The sequence below is a fragment of the Rhinoraja longicauda genome, unplaced genomic scaffold (assembly GCF_053455715.1).
Source record: "Rhinoraja longicauda isolate Sanriku21f unplaced genomic scaffold, sRhiLon1.1 Scf000049, whole genome shotgun sequence".
Lineage (NCBI taxonomy): Eukaryota > Metazoa > Chordata > Chondrichthyes > Rajiformes > Arhynchobatidae > Rhinoraja > Rhinoraja longicauda.
Window position 1 is genome coordinate 74439 of NW_027601267.1, and position 18260 is coordinate 92698.

General features: G+C 47.5%; 1 protein-coding gene across 1 annotated transcript in view; it reads right to left on the reverse strand.

Moving 5' to 3' along the window:
* Positions 1 to 749: 749 nt before the first annotated feature.
* LOC144612505 (NACHT, LRR and PYD domains-containing protein 3-like) overlaps positions 750 to 18260 on the reverse strand; it is a 28479-nt gene continuing 10968 nt past the window's right edge. Inside the window, 11 exon segments of the mRNA XM_078432089.1 lie at positions 750 to 3379; positions 3544 to 3711; positions 3867 to 4037; positions 4193 to 4363; positions 4512 to 4598; positions 5353 to 6697; positions 6700 to 7086; positions 8900 to 8965; positions 9066 to 9237; positions 11539 to 11705; positions 13688 to 13780. Coding sequence (XP_078288215.1) covers positions 3292 to 3379; positions 3544 to 3711; positions 3867 to 4037; positions 4193 to 4363; positions 4512 to 4598; positions 5353 to 6697; positions 6700 to 7086; positions 8900 to 8965; positions 9066 to 9237; positions 11539 to 11705; positions 13688 to 13780 — 2915 coding nt within the window. The 3' untranslated portion in view covers positions 750 to 3291.

Sequence of the window (18260 nt, forward strand, 5' to 3'; positions counted from 1 at the left end):
ATTCTCTGAATGGTCTGACACAAAGCCGACCATTTAAGCCAAATTGTTCTGCCATTTCTTCTACATAATTATCCCCAAAGGTAAAAAGTGAATCTTCTGGAATATTGTTAATATCCAAATATTTCGACTTGTTAATTAACTTTTTACATTTATCATTGGAAGCTGTTGTAGATTCAAGCAGCCTGGATTTCATATTATTGACCAAACTCCTCAAAAACTGTTGTCTATGTATAGTAGGTACTTTACCAGCTCTCAAATTTATTCCATTAAATATCATCTGGCTTGTTGCTTTCTCCACTTGAGTATAAAACTTTCCTGGCTTCTCTATTTGACATTTGACCTTGATAGTTCGTTTAATTTCCTCATGTGCTTTACTAAGTGTACAATTTCGGTTCTGCAGTTGAAGTGACAGTTCAGACAATTCTAGCAAACTGTACATCAACAAGCACAAATTATTTACGGAAGCTGATGACTCTAATACTTTTATCAGCCCCTCGTACTTTGCTCTCTCTGCACTAGATCTTGAAGCATCACAGCGTGCATTTCCAAAATGCTCCCAAATAACTTTATAAGACTGCCACTTTGCCTTTACAGTTCGGTAAGACGAAGCAACCCATCTCACACTGAAAACACGACCAATATTCAACAGTTGGCACTGAAGAGCCTCAGAACATGCAGTTAACCCATCCTGATTCTTAGGAGACCTATGATATAAGGAATACATTTCATCACAAAATATCTGAAAATGATTCAAACCTGCAACTTCATTTATAGCATCACCTACACTGAGTTCAAGCCTGTGACTGGCACAGTGCCAAACAGTTGCATTAGGGAAATCATCAAGAAATAGTTTTGCAACCCCTGCATTTCGTCCTAACATTACTGATGCACCATCAGTTACAAGTGATATCACATTTTCTTTTGGGTATTGTATTGAAAAAACACCTCTTTGTAAGCAACTTAGAAGCCCATCATATATAGATTTTGCATTTGCACCAAGTTTGATATGTTCTAAGTCAAAATAGAATGATATAGGTTCGGAAGATTCACTAAATGCTGGTCTCAAGCAGACTACTAGACCAGTGTTCCCATTAATAGTAGTAGATTCATCAATCATAATAGAATTTTAGATTGTTTTGAAATTATATTTTCCACCACTGTCTTTCTCATCTGGTTCCCTACGTGGTGAGAAACATCTGCACATGACTTACGAGAGTGTAGGACGTACCTTAAGTCGATGCCGTTTCTTTCTTGCAGTTCAATATCAGAAGACATATCTGTGTAGGGCCTACCATTGTGTACAATATTATATACAGTTTTAAAAACTCCACCTGTTTTTGCTTCGTCCTTTTTCAGTGACATATACACTACATTTTCAATTGCTTTTTTCCAGCTGTTTTTGGCCTCTGATATGAGCTTCACTATTTTTGTGCTTAAAAATCTTTTTTCTTAAACTCATGAACTGTTTTGCTTTGTCACCACTCACTCCTACTACATTAACCCCTCACCACTCACGAGACAAATGAATTCCTTGTGTTCGTTCAAGTCCAAGATGACACTTGCTGCATACACAACATCCCAGTTTTCTGTTTTTAACAATTAGCTAGGGATATTCTTTCTTTATGTTTAAGTACATTTCTTGTGTCCAACAGTCCGGAAGATCACATTTTTCAATATCTTTTGAAATGTCTTCACATGCAGCATCAGGTGAAACGGCTGCATCAGTTACATTGTCATTTTCAAGTAATTTTGTCTTCTTTTCTGGCTGAGTGTTTTCATTAGGAGATTAGTAGGCAAAATTAGAGCACATGGTATTGGAGGTAGGGTACTGACATGGATAGAAAATTGGTTGACAGACAGAAAACAAAGAGTGGGGATAAATGGGTCCCTTTCAGAATGGCAGGCAGTATCTAGTGGGGTACCGCAAGGCTCGGTGCTGGGACCGCAGCTATTTACAATATACATTAATGACTTGGATGAAGGGATTAAAAGTCCCATTAGCAAATTTGCAGATGATACAAAGCTGGGTGGTAGTGTGAACTGTGAGGAAGATGCTATGAGGTTGCAGGGTGACTTGGACAGGTTGTGTGAGTGGGCGGATGCATGGCAGATGCAGTTTAATGTGGATAAGTGAGAGGTTATCCACTTTGGTGGTAAAAATAGGAAGGCAGAGTATTATCTGAATGATGTCAATTTAGGAACGGGACGTACAACGAGATCTGGGTGTCCTGGTGCATTAGTCACTGAAAGGAAGCATGCAGGTACAGCAGGCAGTGAAGAAAGCCAATGGCATGTTGGCCTTCATAACAAGAGCAGTTCAGTATAGGAGCAAATAGGTCCTTCTGCAGTGTACAGGGCCCTAGTGAGACCGCACCTGGAGTACTGTGTGCAATTTTGGTCTCCAAATTTGAGGGAAGGATATTCTTGCTATTGTTTACTAGGTTTACTAGTTAATTCCCGGAATGGCGGGACTATCATATGTTGAAAGACTGGAGCGACTAGGCTTGTATACACTGGAATTTAGAAGGATGAGAGGAGATCTTATCGAAACGTACAAGATTATTAAGGGGTTGGACACGTTAGATGCAGGAAACATGTTCCCAATGTTGGGGGAGTCCAGAACAAGGGGCCACAGTTTAAGAATAAGGGGTAGGCCATTTAGAACTGAGATGAGGAAAAACTTTTTCAGTCAGAGATGTGAATCTGTGCGATTAATTCTCTGCCTCAGAAGGCAGTGGAGGCCAATTCTCTGAATGCATTCAAGAGAGAGCTAGATAGAGCTCTTAAGGATAGCGGAGTCAGGGGGTATGGGGAGAAGGCAGGAATGGGGTACTGATTGAGAATGATCAGCCAGGATCACATTGAATGGCGGTGCGTACAGGCTCGAAGGGCCGAATGGCCTCCTCCTGCGCCTATTGTCTATTGTCTATGATAAAGAAAGACACATCCGAGACCCTGCAGGTCCAGATGCAATTCCCCGGTCCCCCACTGGGGGGAAGCACCGGATTTAAATGCTGTTTAAAGGGAAGGGCGGCCTTTTAAAGGGGACGGCGACAGTTTAAAGGGGAGGGCGACAGTTTAAAGGGGAGGGCGACAGTTTAAAGGGGAGGGCGACAGTTTAAAGGGGGGGGCGACAGTTTAAAGGGGAGGGCGACAGTTTAAAGGGGAGGGCGACAGTTTAAAGGGGAGGGCGACAGTTTAAAGGGGAGGGCGGCCGTTTAAAGGGGAGGGCGGGGAATCGGCCAACAATATTCCCGTCCCCAGGGCGGTGACGTTTACACCCCGAGATGTTCACACATCCACACTCAGTCCGGATCTGATTCCCTGCAGACTCTTCAGCTGGTTCCGTCCATCTGCACTGAACTTATTCCCCAACAGCCTGAAACAAGCCCAAGAATAAAGACAAAATAAACAGATTAAACATCAGTGTCAGGAACAGGGACTGCGGTTGATATTTCAACAACACTCACAGAACTAAATCACAGGAGAAGCCCGCACATCCCCTGATATTTTATCACAATAAACATTAACACAAACACCCACCAGATCCGCTTCAGTCTCGGGAGGGCCAGTATGAGGCTGCGGAGACGGGGAACAGATCGGTCTGTGAGGGAGTTGTATCCCAGCTCCAGCTCCGTCAGTGAGGTGGTTGTACTGAGAGCGGAGACGAGATCCTTGGCTCCAGAGTCTGTGAGACCGACATGGTTCAGCCTATAGATGAGAGAGAGTGAGGGTGAGGGACACTGAGAGACAGGAGATGGTGCAAATCCCCAGTGTTTATCGGTGACACAATTATTGATCATATTAATGTTCAGTGTCAGACACCCAGTGACTGTAAACACAATCTCTCTCAGTCTGGGACTTACTCCAGTATCTGTATTTTACAGTCCGGGTTCCCCAGCGCCGCAGACACCGGTTTCACTCCGGAATCTCCCAGATTATTCCCACTCAGCTTCAGCTCCGTCAGTGAGGGGTTTGTACTGAGAGCGGAGGCGAGATCCTCAGCTCCAAAATGTGTGAGACCGACACTGCCCAGCCTGGAGATGAGAGAGAGTGAGGGTGAGGGGCACAGAGAGACACGAGACGGTGCAAATCCCCAGTGTTTATTAGCGAGACAATTACCGATGATATTAATGTTCAGTGTCAGACACCCAGTGACTGTAAACACAATCTCTCACAGTCTGGGACTTACCACAGTGACTGTATTTTACAGTCCGGGTTCCCCAGCGCCGCAGACACCGGTTTCACTCCGGAATCTCCCAGATTATTCCCACTCAGGTCCAGCTCCGTCAGTGAGCGGTTTGTACTGAGAGCGGAGACGAGATCCTCGGCTCCAGAATCTGTGAGACCGACACTGTCCAGCCTGGAGATGAGAGAGAGTTAGGGTGAGGGACACAGGGAGACAGTGCAAATCCCCAGTGTTTATCAGTGACACAATTACTGATCATATTAATGTTCAGTGTCAGACACCCAGTGACTGTAAACACAATCTCTCACAGTCTGGGACTTACCCCAGTCTCTGTATTTTACAGGCCGGGTTCCTCAGAGCCGCAGACACCAGTTTCACTCCTGAATCACCCAGGTCGTTGAACACCAGTCTAAACACAAACAGACAGAGTAAGGAACAAACTGATACAAACCCCGGGGCTGAGATAACTTCTCCGAAACTGATATTTCTGGAAGCGCCTCAGCAAATTGTTGAATAAATCTCTGTCGTTGTGGTGTTTGGTGACTTTTACCATTTATTCTCATTCCCCGACGACTGGGGAAAGTTCCCCGTGCAGAGAACGCCTGCAACACACGTGACGTGGGGGAGGGAGAACGGCAGTTACCATCGGTGACCCGGGGGAGGGGGGGGCGGTGGAGTCCACCACCAGCAACCCGGGAGAGGGAGACGGAGCCGACTATCGGTGACCCGCGGGAGGGAGGAGGGGGTGACGGAGTCGACCACTAGCGACCTGTGGGAGGGATGAGGGCGGGAAGGAGTCGACCACCAGCGACCCGGGGGAGGGAGGAGGGGGGAACGGAATCGACCACGGGTGACCCAGGGGAGGGGTTGGGCAGAGTGGACCACCGGTGACTTGGGGGAGGGAGGACGGAGTCGACCACCGGTAACCTGGTGGAGGGGGGACGGTGTCGACCACCGGTGACCCGGGTGAGAGGGGGACGGAGTAGAAAACCGGCGACCCGATGGAGGGGGGGGACGGAGTAGACCACCGGCGATCCTGGTAGTGTAAAAGAGGAGGGGTGCCGTGCACAGTGACGGCCAACACCATAGAAAGGTTGCTGGACGTAAGAACAAAATAGTGAAACAATTTTACAGGTCAGTGTTAGCGTCAAACGGACAGTTACCCCAAGTGCTGACACTTGTGCAGAACCGGTCCCAGCCGCTGGAGACCTTCACACTGAATGCGGCAGTTCCACAGATCGAGGTGTTTGATTGTATCACAGTGCCTGATGACATGAGACAGGACCGCACAGTCAATCGGGGTCAGTCCCAATCCACTGAATGAAAGTATTTCCACAGATCCCAATGTCTGCTGAGCAAGTGCAGGATTCTGAGACTCAAACAGGTAGTGCAGCGCGTTCAGGAGCCTCCTTTTTCCAAACTCACTCACTGTGTTTCTAGCCTGGCGTTTAACCTCCTCTTTCACCCAGTCAATCACTCGGCAGATTGTTTGATGAGGAAATGGACCCAGAAACTCCTCCAGGACCCGAGCTGACCGTGGGGAGGAGAGGCCAGCGACAAAACGGAGAAATACCTCAAATCGCCCGTCTGTCGTGCTGTGGGCTTCAGACAGGAGTTTCAGCGTATTCCTGGTATCTGCAGTCAGGAATTGTGCGAGTGCGGCTACAAACTCTTGGATGGTGAGGTGTGGGAAGGTGTACACCACGCTCCGGGCTGAATTATCTCGCTCCAAAAGTTCCATCAGGAACCCGGACAGGAACTGGGAAGGCTGCAGTTTGTACTTGATCAAATCTCCATCTGTGAACACAATGTTCTTCTCGGACACTCCAGTGCAGGCCATCTGACCAACCCTCAGTAACACCTCACGGGGGCTCTCAATCTCACGGCCGTGGTTTTTCAGGATGTTGTAAATAAAGTAGCAATATAGTTGGGTGATGGTCTTGGGAACTCGCTGCGGGTCCCGGTGTATTTGTGTGAAGAAGGGGCCCAGTGTCAGGGCGAGGATCCAGCAGTAGGAGGGGTTGTAGCTCATGGTGTACAGGATCTCGTTCTCCTCCACATGTTTGAAAACAGCTGCTGCCACCGACTGATCATCAAAATACCTGGTGAAATATTCTTTCCGTTCCTCACCAACAAATCCCAGGATTTCAGCCCAGACACTGATCTCTGCCTTTTCCAGTAAATGTAACGCAGTGGGGCGGGTGGTCACTAGCACTGAACACCCTGGCAGCAGCTTGTGCTGGATTAAACTGTACACAATGTCAGACACTTCACATCGCAACTCGGGATCTGGACACTTGTGCTGAGGTTCTGTGTCTCTCCGACTGTCAGCAAAATCGATCCTGCCCTTGAATTCATCTAGACCATCGAATATAAACAGCAATCCCTCTGGGTTCTTCCAGACCTCTTCAAGGATATTCCTAAAGTAAGGATACTGATCCAGAATCAGTTCCTTCAGGGTCACTCTGCAGTTAATAGTGTTTAAATCTCGGAATTTAAAACTGAAAACTGGAAGTCTTGATATATTTTCCCTGTGGCCCAGTCATGAACAATCTTTTGCACCATTGTTGTTTTTCCGATCCCCGGGACTCCGGCCACAGATGCTGAACTCCCAGAACGGGATTTACTTCTGGAAAAGCTGCTGTGGAATAATTGATCTGTCCTGATTTTTTCCAGTTCTATCCGGAGACATTTCTCTCTCCATTCTTCATGGTCCCGGCCTCTTGCCAGCAGCTCATGTTCCACCTGTGTCCGATCTCGAACAGTGGAGATGACTGTGAGCTCAACGTATCGATCAAGCAGCTGGAAAACCTTCACCTTCTCCTTCATCAGGATCGTCTTCACGCTCAGTGTTTCCGTCTGTGCTCGCAGAGTCTCCTTGTGTTTACGTTGAACATCTTGCACGGGAATAGGCAGATAATGGACACAATGTTAGATGGTTCAACTCAAAACTCAACAGTCACGATTACAAGAATGGGTTAAATGCTCCTGAACTCCTGATGGATTTCAGTGGAGTGAGGTAAACCTGGTTACAGAAGAGAGAGAGAGAGAGAGGGGGAGAGAGAGGGGGAGAGAGAGAGGGGGAGAGAGAGGGGGAGAGAGAGGGGGGGAGAGAGGGGGAGAGAGAGGGGGAGAGAGAGGGGGAGAGAGAGAGGGAGAGAGAGAGGGAGAGAAGAGAGAGAGAGAGAAGAGAGATGGAGAAAGAGAGGGGGAGACAGAGGGGGATGGAGGGAGAGAGAGAGAGGGAGAAAGAGTGTGTCAGGGCCCATGTAGGCGTGTGTGTGTGTGGTTACACAGTGTGTCAGGACCCATCTAGGAGTGTGTGGAGTTACACAGTGTGTCAGGACCCATCTAGGAGCGTGTGGGGTTACACAGTGTGTCAGGACCCATCTAGGAGTGTGTGGGGTTAGTGTGTCAGGACCCATCTAGGAGTGTGTGGGGTTTTCCCGTGTGTGAGGAACCCTGCCAGCAGTGTGTGGGGCATCACTGCGCACACATTCTCCCCCAGGTGTGCACTGGATATCACTGATTTCACCCACAACTTGATGCATTGCAAAGCCTTGTACAATTAACGCCTGGAGGAGTTGAAATAATGCAGTGTAATAGTTCCTGTGTATGTCAGAGATCGGGTGATCTGGAAACTACCATCTACCTCCTTGGTTACACGTGGGCAATCCTAGATCGGACTTTCCTCCTTTTACCCTGCACTAAACGTTATTTCCTCATGATTTATCTATACTGTATATGGCTCGATTATAATCACGTCTTGTCTTTCTGCTGACTGGGTAACACGCAACAAAAACGTTTCACTGTACCTCACCATATGACAGTACTGTCACTATGTGTCAGTACACTAAACTAAGCTGCACTTGAATCCACAGACAAAGAAGAAATCCATAGAGAATCCCCGTGTCAATAGAGAATAGACAATAGGCCATTCGGCCCTTCGAGCCAGCACCGCCATTCAATGTGATTATGGCTGATCATCCACAATTAGTACCCCGTTCCTGCTCTCTTCCTCTACCCCCTGACTCCGCTTTCATTAAGAGATCTATTTAAATCTCTTGAAAGCATCCAGAGAATTGACCTCCACTGCCTTCTGAGGCAGAGAATTCCACAGATTTACAACTGTCTGAGTGAAAAAAAATGTCCGCATCTCCGTTCTAAATGGCTTGCAGCTTATTTTTAAACTGTGGCCCCTGCTTCTTGACTACCCCAACATTGGGAACATGTTTCCTGCCTCTAGCTTCTCCAATCCCATAATAATCTTATGTTTCAATAAGATCCACTCTCATCCTTTCAAATTGCAGTGTATACAAGCTCAGTCGCTCCAGTCTTTCAAAATACGACAATCCCGCGATTGCTGGAATTAACCTAGTAAACCTACGCTGCACTTGCTGCAAGAATGTCCTTCCTCAAATTTGGAGACATAAATTTGGTGTGGTCTCACTAGTACAACAGCAGAAGGACCTGCCCTGTACAACTGCAGAAGGACCTCTTTGCTCCTATACTCAACTCCTCTTGTCATGAAGGCCAACATGCCATTAGCTTTCTTCACTCCCTGCTGTACCTGCATGCTTACTTTCAGTCAAACAATTGCTTCAGGTTTGATCTTCTGATTTCCGATTCTGCAAAGCTCTGAACAAACAGTTTCAGTATTACATCAATTTTAACAAGCCATTGGTGTGAACTGTACATTTCAACACTCACCTTCCATATGAGAGGATAATTCAGATAAACCACTGGTGATGTTCATGTATTCTTGTGGATCAGGACCTGTTCAAATCAAAGAGCATTCATTAAACCAGACTTGAATGACATTGTTAACACCAGTGTTCCTAAGTGATATTCAGTTCAGTGTGTTGATTTGCCGTACCGAGCTTCTGGATTTCTTTCAGTATTTTGTCCAGCTTTGGTAATTCATTCTGCATTTTCACAAAGGATTCCCACATCACCCGCCGGGGCCGGTTGCCTTTCTCCATCACCAGACTTAGGAAGAGGGTCGAACAGTCACTCCGGTTTCCCTTGACCGCGAGCTCACTGATATTCTGTGAAGAACAACAATGAATATATTGAGAAGTGAATGAGACAGTGCTAATGGGGGGGTATTAGCGATTCAGTAATGGGATATTCTGGTATTATTGAGCATTGTGGCAAGCATTGGTTTGCCTGTTCATACACCCATGACACTGGGCTAACCAACTGTGCACTCCCAGAGTCCTGACAGTGTGAAACGCGCTTCACACCTGGCAGTGTCCGAGAACACAGCAGAGTACAGCACGGGAACAGGCCATTTAGGTCAACGATGGCTGTGTTGATATGGATGGGAAATTTATCCAATTCATTTTGGGCTCACATAGACACTATCCCACTAGAAATGGATGTGTCCAGTCCAGCCTGCATTGCTTCCTGCTCAGCATTTTGAAGCTACTATGTTATTTCATCTACATTCTTACCCACTCTGAGCCCGCACCGAACTTCTTTCCACCTACCTCGACTCCTACCTCGACTCCATCCTATCCCCGCTGGTCAAATCCCTCCCCACCTACGTCCAAGACACCTCACATGCTCTCCATCTCCTCGATAACTTCCGGTTTGCAGACCCCCACTCCCTCATCTTTACCATGGATGTCCAGTCACTCTACACTTCCATCCCCCACAAGGATGGTCTTGAAGCCCTCCGTTTCTTCCACGACCGTAGAACCAGCCCATCCCCATCTAGTAACACTCTCCTCGGCCTGGCAGAGCTGATTCATACCCTTAACAACTTCTCCTTTGGCTCCTCCCACTTCCTCCAAACCAGAGGCGTAGCTATGGGCACTCGCATGGGCCCAGCTACGCCTGCCTCTTTGACGGGTACGTCGAACAATCCCTGTTCCAACTGGACCCCACTCCCGGCCACATCTTCCCAACTCTCTCCTTTCTGCGTTCCGCAGAGACCGTTCCCTCCGTAACTCCCTGGTCGACTCGTCCCTTCGTACCCAAACCACTCGTCCCTTCGTACCCAAACCACCCCCTCCCCGGGCACTTTCCCCTGCAACCGCAGGAGATGCAACACCTGTCCATTTACCTCCCCCCTCAACTCTGTCCAAGGATCTAAACAGTCTTTCCAGGTTAGACAGAGGTCCACCTGCACCTCCACCAACTTCATTGATTTTATCCGCTGCTCTCGATGTCAATTTCCCTACATCGGCGAGACCAAATGCAGGCTCGGCGATCGTTTCAACACCTTCGCTCAGTCCGCCTTAACCAACCTGATCTCCCGGTGGCTGAGCACTTCAACTCCCTCTCCCACTCCCAGTCTGACCTTTCTGTAATGGGCCTCCTCCAGTGCCATAGTGAGGCCCAGCGGAAATTGGAGGAACAGCACCTCATATTTCGCTTGGGCAGCTTGCAGCCCAACGATATGAACATTGACTTCTCCAACTTTAGAGTTTCTCTGTCTCTCTCTTTCCCCCCTCCCCCATCCCAGTTCTCCCACTGTCTTCCTGTCTCCACCTATATACTTTCTTTGTCCCGCCCCCTGACATCCGTCTGAAAAAGGGTCTAGACCTGACGTCACCCATTCCCTCTCTCCTAGATGCTGCCTGACCTGCTGAGTTACTCCAGCATTTTGTGATACCTTCGATTTGTGCAGCATTTGCAGTTATTTTCCTACACTCTGAGCCCGCATTCACTCATTGACCAGATAACTTTTTTATTTCTATACCTACCCCAGTTACACCCGATCAAAGACATCCCTCTCTTGCACATTTCCTGCAGCTCATCCCCTCCTTTTACTGCATATTAACTCGGCTCCTCTTCCCACAGATGCGCGCATAACTGACCTGCTGAATATTGTTTGTTCAGATTGTAGATTGAATGACAAGCGAACAGTTTAATGTCTTAGAGTAATTCAGCAGGTCAGGCAGTATCTCCAAAAACAGAGTTATTTAGTGCAGCACAGTATGTTCTTTTTTTGTAAACCAGGATCTGCAGTTCTTGTGCTTTTGCCTAATGCCCTCTGTGGTTTAACGAACTGAACTAAATGCGACCAATGAAACCGATGCCACTTAAAACGTGTTATCGTTTTTGATTCTCGTTTACAAGTTTACTGCTCCCTGACCGTTGTGCTAAGATGCATGTGTGGGAAGAACAGCTGGATCAGAATGGACAATTCTCAGAAGTTCCCATGTCACAGGTTTTATTCCTAATACCAGATCTACAGGACACAAACCGATCAGAGATTATTGCATTGTCCATTACATTGTTCAGCCCAGGGAGTGTGAGGTGAGTGAGACTGGCATTGGTCACTCTTCCCCAATGCCGTCAGTTCTGTGACGGGAAACAGAAGTGATCCTTCCACTTACCACGTGTTCTTGTTTAGTGAAATGTCCCTCCGGTCTCATCATGAAGCTGAGACTTTCAACCCCTTCTTCAATCGCCTGTTTTAGTCTCTCCCGATAGAATTTTGTTAGTTGGAACAATTGGTACTCGTTCCACTGTGTCAGGAGCTTAGACAATGTAGGCGTCAGATCTGTGTATTCAAAGAGAGAAACAAAACATCATCTGAATCAGTACCCTTGGCTCCCGCTACAACAGCAACCCCCACCCTGAGTGTTCCAGGCTCCTAATGAGAATGATCCAAGAAGAATATCGGAATAAGACAATTTGCTGGAGGAACTCAGTGGGTCAACCATCATCTCTGAAGAATATGGTAGGTGACGTTTCAAGTCTGGATCTTTTTTCAGGCTGATTGTGGTGGCGGTGAGTAGGGAGAAATGTGGACAAGAGGAAGAACAGGTGAAAGACTGTAAGTAAGGTGGATACAGGTGAGGGGAGTTTTTGATAGGCTGATAATTGGGGAAAGGCCAGAGATGAAAAGACAGGTGTGAAACAAATGGAGTGAAGAGTTGCAAATTGTGCAGTGAGATGAATTCATGTAAGTGGAAAGGGAGGGGGTGGGAGAAATTTGGGCAAGGAGCAAAAATGGTTAGCAACCGGAAAATCCACTAGGTTTTGGCGGATAAAACGGAAGTGTTCGGCAAAACAGTCGCCGAGTCTATGCTTTGTCTCGCCAATTGCCAAACATTGCAACTCTCGTCCCATTGCCATAGCAACCTCTGTCTTTGGACACATGCTCACTGAAGAAACAGCACTTCACATACCGCTTGGGTCGCATTAAATCCAATGGTATGAACACTGAATTCCCCAAGATTAAGTAACAATCCAAACCGCACACCCGCCTTATTTCCGCCCACTCTCTCCACAGTCTCGCACCGATTTTTCCCCTCCCCATTTCCTTCCTCCGATATTCCTTTCTTTATTTTCACAATCTCCAACACTCAATCCTTCTGCCTAACATCTTGATGTTTCATCTCTAGCCTTTGTTCAACCACCTACCTATCAAAAAAACCCTCCTCAATAACATCTATCTCACTTGCCAGGCTTTGTGTTGCCGCACCTCTCTGCCAGCTTACGGCTAACTCTGCCATCAGTCTGAAGAATCGGAGAGACTGAGGCAACGTGTGAGCAGGGGAGAGTTGGATAGCGTCTGAACCGAGGAGGATGTGATGGTGTGACCAGGGAACATGGGCCCCAGGGGGATGGGGCAGCGTTGGACACGGGAAGAGTGGGCACTGGGGGAATGTGATCATCTCCATAGCCGGTGTTCAGACAGAGAACAGATCACAGCAAAAAAACGCACATTAAACGAATGCACTGATGAAGAGGTGCAGATGCACATATCGCCTGAGGCAACATTGTAGTTGATGCCAGCTAATCTTCCGAGGATTATCTTCCACATGCATGAACCACCCAGCTTCACTCCACTCTCTGTGGCCTCATGCTCCCTGGCTTCAATGGATACTTTGTCATGTGTACCCAAGTTCAGTGACCATCCTCCTGTACACGAGGATCAGGAGAAGAATCGATACACTATCTGTTATATAGAATAGATAAATGCACACCGTCTTCTACCCAGAGGAGGAGAATCAAGAAACAAATGACATAGGTTTCAGGTGGAGTAGGGGATTTTATGACAAAATCGGTACATGAGCAGGATAGGTTTAGAGGGACATGGGCCTTACGCAGGCTTGTGGGACTAGTGTAGTTGAGCCATGTTGTTTGACATGTCCAAGGTGGGACGAAGAGCCTTGTTCCATACCACATGCCTCTATGACTCTGAGGCACAACTTGGACCATAATAACTCTAACAGTGCGTATTGCACAGAGTTCAAACACAAGAGTTGCCACGTTTTATGCGCCATCTTCTACTCTTCACTTTCTCAGAAAGCCTCTCCCCAGTCACTGCTTTAATGCACATCTGAATCTTCAGTGAGGATGATTCATCACCTCTGCGATCACTCCCTCTGTCCTTTCAACTACCGCCTGCAGGGTAACATCCTCTCTTTCTCAGTCCCTTCCTTATTCCCTTATCCTTCTGACCTGTGGACCATGCATTTGATGAAAACCAGATTTCAAGACAACATTTACATCTTGAAGAAGTCTGCAGCACACCTGTGTCCGTCCTTGTTGTTGAGGTTACTGGAGCCGCAGTCCTGTTTGCAACTTCAGCCACGGTGTGGATAGGTTTTACCATATTCTGCTGCTCTGAAGTAAACCGAATAAGAACAGTGGGATCAGGCAATGATTAAGACAAGAATGAAAAGATTGCTAAGTGAATCGTGAACTACTATCCACCACTATCAATCTTACGGTGTTGGGGATGGGAGCGGGTAGGTTTTGTGGGAAGGGGCGTGGAATGTCAATATTGATCCAGAAACTAAACTGAATCAGTCATTTCCAACCTGTGGCCTGGTGGTATAACAGTATTGAAATGTTACACTGAGAGACTCGCTTCTTCACATTCAAACCTTTCCCCATGGACCACAAGGGACACGTCAAGAGACGTTGCGGCTCCTACACCATCCAGGATAACACTGACCACTTGCCTGACTTGCGTTGTAGCCCATTCACTTGGATAAATGGGTCAATAACTAGACCGATGCTGCAAAGGCCAGTGCTGGGTCTCCCTATTTTACAACCTACATTAATGACGCGGATAAAAGGACTTTGCAGTTTAGCAGAGCACTTGAAAATATGGCGCGCAAATTGTTTGGAGCATCGAAATTGGCTGATTGAGCAACTAATAAAAAAGCAAGCTCCAGCGAAGCAGCCTGTTGGGAATGGCTGTGTTGGTAGAGAGGCTGTGTAGAGGTAAAGTGCTGTGTAGAGGGCAAGTGTGAGTCTTCAGCTCATGAGTCTTCGGCAAGGAGTCTGAGGAGAGGGGGCTGCAGATAAAGGTACAGTCTGTTGAACCTGCTATTTAGCCAGTTGTGTGATATTGGTGAGCTTGTTGGTTCTTATTTCAGTGCCACCAAGAGGCAGGTGGAACGATGCAACGTTCCTCCTGCAGCACCTGGGATGTCAGAGCAACTGCTGGTGTCGCTGGTGACTAAACCCGTGGGAAATGTGTCCAGGTGCAGCTCCTTGCAGGCTGTATTTGGGAACTGGAGATGCAGATGGATGACCCCGGGATCATCTGAAAGACCTTTTGGACAAAACTAACAGTGAGGTGGTCATGCCCAAAGACCAGGATGAATGGAGGTGGGTGACCCCCAGGACCTCTAGTTAGCAAAGGGTGAAGGTGACCATTCCCTTTCAAAACACGTAACAGTTTTGGGGACTGTTAGGGGATGACCCGTCAGGGAAGAGCAGTAGTATCAGCAGGATGAGGCTCCGTGCCTGGCAAAGCCATAGTGGTAGGATATACATCTGTTGGGGAGAGGGGAGAGTGGTGGACAGGAGATTCCGTGGAAGCAATCGAGACTCCTGTATTGTGTATTGCTTTCTGGTGCCAGGGTCCAGGATGATTCGGAGCGGCTACTTGATATTCTCAAGGGGGAGAGTGAGGAGACAGAAATCACTGTGCATGTTGGTAAAAATGACATAGGATGTTCAGAAAGATGTAAAAATACAGGGCAGTGATCTCCGTCGTATTGCTTGTGCTCCGTGCTAGTGAGTGTAGGTACAGGGAAAACAAGGACAGGTGAATGCGTGGCAATGGAGCTGATGCAGGGATTCATACTTTTGTACAACTGGGATTTCTTCTGGGGCAGACGTGACCTGTACAAGGGGGATGAGTTGCAGCTGAACCTGAAGGGAACGCCAATATCCTGAGCGGCAGCTCCCAGTCTCCATCACAAGAAATAGACCACTGACTGACGTCTATTAGAAACCCACTGACTGCCACAACTATCTCGACTATACGTCTTCCCCCCTTGCTTCCTGCTTTGAGTCCATCCCCTTCTCCCAAATCCTCCGTCTACGCCGCATCTGCGCCCAAGATGAGGTGTTCCATACTAGAACATCTGAGATGTCCTCATCTTTAGGGAACGGGGGTGCCCCTCTCCCATCATAGATGAGGCCCTGACTCGTATCTCCTCAGTACCCCGCAGCTCCGCCCTTGCCCCCCCTCCTATTCGCAACAGAGACAGAGTCCTCCTCGTCCTTACCTTCCACCCCATCAGCCGTCACATACAGCACATAATCCTCCAACATTTCCGCCACCTCCAATGGTATCCCCACCACTAGCCACATTTTCCCATCTCCACGCCTTGTCCCATTCCGCAGAGGCCGTTCCCTCCGCAACTCCCTGGTTAACTTATCCCTTCCCACCCAAACCACCCCCTCTCCAGGTACCTTCCGCTGCAACCGTACAAGATGCAACACCTGTTGCGATATCTCCTCCCTCGACTCTGTCCAGGGACTTTGACAGTCCTTTCAGGTTAGGCAAAAGCTAATTTGCACCTCATCCAAACTTATCTACTGTATCCGTTGTTTCGGGAAACAAAAACTGCAGATGCTGGTTTAAATCGAAGGTAAACACAAAATACTGGAGTAAGTCAGCGGGTCAGGCAGCAACTCAGGAGAGAAGGAATGGGTGACGTTTCGGGTCGAGGCCCTCTTCAGATTGATGTCAGGGGAGGGAGTAGGACAAAGATAGGATGTAGTCGGAGACAGGAAGCTTAGTAGGTGAACTGGGAAGGGGAGGGGATAGAGAGGGGAAGCAGGGACTACCTGAAGTGGAGGAAGACAATGTTCATACCGCTGGGGTATAAACTGCCCAAGCGAAAGATGAGGTGCTGTTCCCCCAATTGCCCATATTTTTGTCTTTCTTCGGTTTAAACAGCATCTGCAGTTCCTTCTTACACATCCTGACCGGCAGTTTGCTGAAGCTATGTGGGTGGATCGACGCTAGATTGGCTGAAGGATGAGATCCAATGCAATACTGAGGCAGATGAGAAACAGGAGGCGAACTTTCAGAGAAAGTTCAGTTGACAAAATAGGCATGACAGCGAGCCAGGAAGGGCTACATGATTGTATTGCAATAAGGTCAGGCTGATGAGCTGAGGGTGTGAATAGGTGTGTGCGACTGGGATGCTATGTTGACTGTTAGGCGATGACCCATCAGCGAAGAGCAGTAATATTAGGCAGAAGGCAGCATCGTGCCTGGAAGACCCATCGTGGTGGGATTCAAATAAGTTTGGGGGGTGGGGGTGGACAATATAGACGTGACAACAAGCGAGGGAGGGCTGTTTGATTGAATTGCAATTATTTTAATGTGAGAGGTCTGAGGGGTAAGGCGGATGAGCTGAGGGTGTGGATACGTATGTGCCACTGGGATGTTGTACCCATTACGGAAATCTGGCTAAGTGGGACAGGACTGGCAGCTTAATGTTCCAGGATGTAGCGAGTGAGGTGAGGGCGAAAGAGGACTTTATTGATTAGGAAGAATGTTGCGGCAGTAGACCGAGATGATATGGCTCATGGGTCGTTCACGTAAGTCTGTATTGGTGGAGTGATTAACTAAAAAGGTGCTGATCACCTTGATGGGTGCATGAATTGCTGGGGGAGTGGGTGGGCGGGGGGGAAATAGTCAGCGGTAATTGGAGGAGCGCAAATGCCAAGAGATTACAGGTAGCTATACGGCTAATAAGGTAGTCATTTTAGGGGATTTTGACTTTCTAAATATGTTTATAAATTCCAAATATTTGCTGTCAAAGGAACATCCGGAAATTGGGATGCTTTGAAAAATGTTGTGACAAGAGTTCAAGGCATGCATGCTCATATTAAAGAGAATGGCAAGGCAAGTGGGAGCATCGAAGCTTGCATGATGAGAGAATCTGAGGCTCTGGTCAGGGAAACGCAGGCAGCTTAGGATCGATCTGGGAACGTGGGATCAAGTCTATTCCCAGAGGAGTTTTGGGAATTGAGGAGCATACCAAAGGAGGAAATCAGGCGGGTATACAGGGATCAAGAGGTAGCCCTGGCAGATAATATTAAGGGAGATTCAAAGTTCTAATTTATATTAAGGGAAATAGGGCCCTTTAGAAACCAAAGCGGTCATCTCAGTGTGGAGCCACAGATGTACAACGTTCTTATTGAGTATTTTACCTCTGTGTTTAATGTGGAGAAAGATGGGTAAAGCAGGGAACGTGGGACAATTAATGGAAGTGTCGAGAACAGTCTATATTACTGTCGAGGAGGTGCTGAATACCTCAAGGTGTATGAAGGTGGATACATCTCCAGGGTCTGATCAGTTATGTCCGAGGTCAGTGTGGGAAGGTAGACTAGAAATTGTAGGTGCCTTGGCTCAGCTATACGAATGATCATTAGATACAGGTAAGGTGCGGGGGGGGGGGGGGTAGCTATGCCATGTCTGCATTTAAGAGGGGCTGCAACGTAAACCATGGGATGTATAGACTAGTGAACCTAACGTCTGTGGTAGGCAAATTACTGGAGAATATTGAGGGGAACGATATATCCATATTGGGATTGATAAGACTGATTGCGGAGAGTTAGCATAGCTTTGTACATTGGAGATCATGTCTCACAAATCTGATTGAATTTTCTGAAGTAACTTAAAAGATTGATAAGGGAAAAGCCGTAGACTTTACATATGGACTTCAGGGCATTTCGTAACGTTCTACATGATAGACTGCTTTGGAAGGTTTCATCGCAAGTGATCCAGGGAGAGCTAGGTGACTGGATAAAGAATTGACCGTAATAGGAGGCGGAGGGTGACGAT